Genomic DNA, 4,890 nt, shown 5'->3' with positions numbered 1-4,890 from the left:
TTATTTTTGACACTGGATTATTAAATTGTGAGGTACTCTAGTATTAAAAGTTACTCTTGCTGTAAGTCGGTAGGATACACCGTTTTCTAGAAAAATCGATTTGAAAATTTTTCGTTTTTTGAATTTGGACACAATTTAAAAAAAAAATTTAAAAAACACTGTATTTTACCGACTTAAAGCAATAGTAACTTTTGGTATTAGAATGCCTCATAATTTAACACGTTAAGCCCCATGTGTACCACACTAGCACACACTCTAGTTTTATCTGGGACCGTGTGTACCTATCAGGCCACAGCGAAGTGTCGTGTTCCTAATGCCGTGGCTCGTCGAGGATCGCATTTGCCGTGCTTTCTTATGTATAAATGTGTGTAAACGGTCTGTGGTAAACAAAATCAGAGGTTGGTCCGTTAAACCACGTGTTCACAAACAGGTTAGGTTATAATTTCTAACATGCTTCAGTCAGTATCGGTTCGAACGTCTAACGAGGCTAACACTATTTTCTCTTCAGTTTTTTGTTAAAAAGTGGAACTAAAAAATAAGATAATGTTCCGTAAAGGACTATCGGAAGACGAACTTCGCAGACTTGCTGAGGAGAGTGACTTTAGTGATAGTAGTATGTCTGAAAGTACGTTTTATGATTCTGATGCCGATCCAGTGTACAATGAAAATGTTACTGATGGTTCTTCAGACTCATACAGTAGTGAATATGAGTCTCGTAGAAAAAAAGCTAAAATTTGCAAACAAACACAAAATTGCAAAGAATTTACTGCAGGTTCTAGTTCTAACCAAAAGGAGGCTGATACAAGAAGGATAGGTAAATTATTTAAGAATGCACAAATTCGGTTTGTACTTTACTTTTTTTTTGCTTTGTAGAAAAAGCTGAATCTGCAAACGTTAGCCTGGAAGCTGTTATTGACGATGTATCAAGAAATAAAATAACTGCAGGTCCTAGTTGTATCCAAAAGGAGGCTGATACAAGAAGGATAGGTAAGTTATTTAGGAATGCACAAATTCTGTTTGTAGTTTACTTTTTTTTTGCTTTGTAGAAAAAGCTGAATCTGCAAACGTTAGTCTGGAAGCTGTTATTGACGATGTTGTATCAAGAAATAAAATAACATGGAGCGATGTGCCAAATCCAGATGATCTCAATAAGTTCGAACTATCATTTACTTCAGGAATAAATCAGGAAGAACTCGCAAAACTTACAGACCACAAACCAATAGATTTCTACCTACTGTTTATCGACCGTCAAGTGCAAGATTTGTTGGTTACTGAAACTAATAAATACGCCGAACAAACCATAATCGCTGGTATTGTAAATGAGTCAATAACGAAACATTCGCTTATGAGTAACTGGAGACCAATTGACAGAAAAGAATTGCTTCGATTTTTGGCTCTCATTATTTGGATGGGGTTAGACAGAAAACCGAAACTCAGAAATTATTGGAGTAACAATTTACTTTACAAAAATGAAGTTTCTAAAATGTGTGAAATAAGTAGAAGTCGATTTGAAATATTATTACACTTCTTTCACATTTCAGATAACGAGAGCTGCCCACCTGGAAACAGACTCTACAAAATTTCTCCTCTTGTACAAATACTAAATGAAAAGTTTCAGAAAATGTGTACTCCTAGAGAATCGTTATGTATTGACGAAACTATGGTGCCATTTCGTGGTAGACTTAGTTTTTTGCAATACATTCCTGGAAAAAGACACAAATATGGAGTCAAATTGTTTAAACTTTGCGTCGCAGATGGATATACGTACGCCGTTAAAGTGTACGGTGGAAAAGAGATGCAACCATCTGAAAAGTCGTTAGCATCCAGAGTGGTGATGGAACTTATGCAACCGCTTCTAGATACAGGCAGAAGTTTATATACTGATAATTTTTATACGAGTGTTGACTTGGCTCATGATTTAAATAATAGGAAAACCCATTTAGTCGGAACATTACGTTCCAATAGGAAACATAATCCCAAAGCGGTAGTCAATGCAAAATTAAAAAGAGGTGACATGAAGTATCTACAGAGTAATACAAAAGTTGTTATCGGAAAATGGAAAGATAAACGGGACGTTTTGTTTTTAACGACCAAGGATATTCCTTTGATGATAGATGTTCAAACAAAACGTGGACCTGTTCCCAAACCATCGACCATTGTTGACTATAATTCTGCAAAATCTTTTATCGATGTGTCGGATCAAAAGGCTGCATATAATTCCCCTGTTCGACGAAGTATGAAGTGGTATCGTAAATTGGCTGTGGAATTACTAACAAATACCGCACTTGTGAACTCTTTAGTTCTCTACAAATCTGTTACTGGCAAACATCTCTCAATTACTGAGTTCCGTGAACAGATTGTTCAAAGTCTTTTAATGCCTCAAACAACTTCTGAAAACTCTTTAACAACTTCTGAAAACTCTTTAACAACTCTGCATACGTTGGACGAGAAAGAGAAAAGGGGAAGGTGTTCAGCATGTTACAAGAACTTTTCGAACCGTGAAGGAAGAGCATCAGCGATGAAGAATGCCAAAAGGGTATACACTTTTTGTCCGGCATGTGCCGTTAATACCGCATATATGTGTGTTAAGTGTTTTGTGAATATTCATACATGTTCTTTGAAAAAATAAATTGTTTTTGTATTTTTAAACTTAAAATATCTTAGGGAGAAGGTATTTGATTATCTTCCTGGTGTGAGCCAATATGGCACACATGGTCCACATTAAAACAAATTACAAAAATAATTATAAATAGACCGTGTGTACCCTGTTGGTACATGCTGTTTTTTTACTTAAAAAATGTATTTTGTTTTTATTTTAGAATAGAAATAAATAGTTATACAGATTCTTATTTCAAAATTATTAAAAAAATGTTCCGGTCTGACAGAAAAATTATGTCATGATGGTCCGGGGCTTAACGTGTTAATCATCTTCTTCAAATCCAGTGTCAAAAATGCTTAAAAATTAAGGACACAAAAAATAATGCGATAAAATAACCGTGGGCCTACCCAAAACGGACGCACGACGCAAAAGTACCTTTCATTGCTAAAATGCCTCACAATTTAATAATCCAATGTCAAAAAGACTTAAAAGGTTAAAGACAAAAAGCTATGCGATAAAAAAATAACCATTGCCCTACACAAAACGGATGCCTATGACCGGTACTAGAAATTCTAAATTTATGGAATCGATTTATCTCTGGAAGATAAATAGGCGTACCCAGGCACGGCTCGTGATAGTATAAGATGGTGAGGCACACTACACCTGAGGAATTTTATTATTATGGTTAGCTTCTCTTTAATGGCCAGAAGGTTGATTTTGTGACGTCATAACGCTAGGACGAATCTAGGACCAATAATCCCGGACAAAAAATCCTCACAAATTATCCCTGGACAAGAAATCCCCAGACAAATAATCCCCGGACAAAAAATCCCCACAAAAAATCCCGGACAAATAATCTACAAAAATTTTTTATTCAAAATATCCCTACAAAGAATTCCGGACAAAAAATCACCAAGAAATATTTGCTGTCGATTAGTTCTCTAAAACTTTTCCAGTGAATTATGTGATCGACTCAAATGCTTTCAGCCTCAGTGCATAGAGTTATTTTGAATTCCAATTCCATATTGAAAACTTCAAGTTTTACATAACAAAAGAGTGTGCGTTTTTTCAAAAGTCGTGGAAGATATGGGGAATGAGCTAAAGCTGTGGGAATCATGTTGCAATATTATTCGCTTAAATCTTTTGCTCACTCTGATTTGAATGTATGTTCAAAAAAAATTTACAAAAAAAAACAACCACAGCATACAACATTTTTGAAACACTTAAAAACTACTTTTGTATGTAAACGTCCGATGTGGAAGTGGAAACGTTAATAAAATCATTTTTTAAGTTAAATTGTATAATCTTATTTCTCATTTAGAATAATAAATTACCACACGTGTACCTATTAACGTTCAAAATAAAATAGTCTTATTTGAAAGCTGTATAATTGTTTACAAGTTAAAAATTTTTATTATAATAAATAATAGTTATAAGTTATTAACATTTATAAATTACTGCAAAAATAAGGGTTTTTTACAATTATCTCCAATTGTTTATGTATTTCAAATTAGAAACTATTAAGATCTAGAATATTTATTTGAAACATTTTTCTCTAAAATTTACAAGGAATGTTTTATAGGCAAAAACACGATTTTTAACACTTTATAGTCGTTTAAAAACAAAACAATGTCGGAGATTAAAGCAATTGAGAACGAGAAAAATGTTTAATGTTCTTTAGTTATGTCGAAATACTGTAAGTTAAAAAGGTGCAAAATAAATTTCTCCTGTATTAGATTTTAATATAAATACTATTTTTAGTTTGGAATTATCTTCTATACCAAAATAAGCCACAATCCTTCAGTATTCACTATTCAGATTCAGGTAGATACATTTTACTCCCAAAATCATAATATAAAAGGACAAAGGACTGGTCATAAAATTGATATCGGTAAATCCGTATCTGCTGGTTCACACATTGTGTTACAAGTTAGTAAAAGCAATTCAAGAATTCTTGAAAATTGACTTAACTCTGTTGCCAAATCTATCCGCTAAAAAAAATTTTCTAATAATTTTGATTTTTCGGTAGAAAAAAAAATCGGCAGATTAATTTGAAAATTAAGAATTTTGATTGTTCGGTAGAAAAAAAGACTTAACTAGATCGGTAGATTTGACAGGTATTCGGTAGATCTACCGAAAAATCGGTAGCTGTGGCATCACTGTATTTGAGGTAAGTCTGCCCCCCCCCCTATTATGAATTTCTAGGTCCGCGCCTGGGCACAGTATGGATTAGGTCAAGGGTCTATTTGTGCTATAGTGCCATTGGAGAAATATATGTAGAATAAAAGCGA

General features: G+C 33.7%; 1 protein-coding gene across 1 annotated transcript; it reads left to right on the top strand.

The window, feature by feature from the left end:
• The first annotated feature begins 255 nt into the window (after window positions 1–255).
• LOC126883341 (uncharacterized) lies at window positions 256–1,065 on the top strand. Its single transcript, XM_050648784.1, has 2 exons — window positions 256–814; window positions 874–1,065. Exons 1-2 carry the CDS (start codon window positions 544–546, stop codon window positions 1,044–1,046), a joined length of 444 nt encoding a protein of 147 aa, XP_050504741.1. The 5' UTR covers window positions 256–543; the 3' UTR covers window positions 1,047–1,065.
• Window positions 1,066–4,890: the final 3,825 nt, after the last annotated feature.

Source organism: Diabrotica virgifera, chromosome 4 (genome assembly GCF_917563875.1).
Source record: "Diabrotica virgifera virgifera chromosome 4, PGI_DIABVI_V3a".
NCBI lineage: Eukaryota > Metazoa > Arthropoda > Insecta > Coleoptera > Chrysomelidae > Diabrotica > Diabrotica virgifera.
The sequence above is the reverse complement of the archived record's forward strand: the minus strand, read 5'-3'. Positions and strand labels throughout refer to the sequence as shown.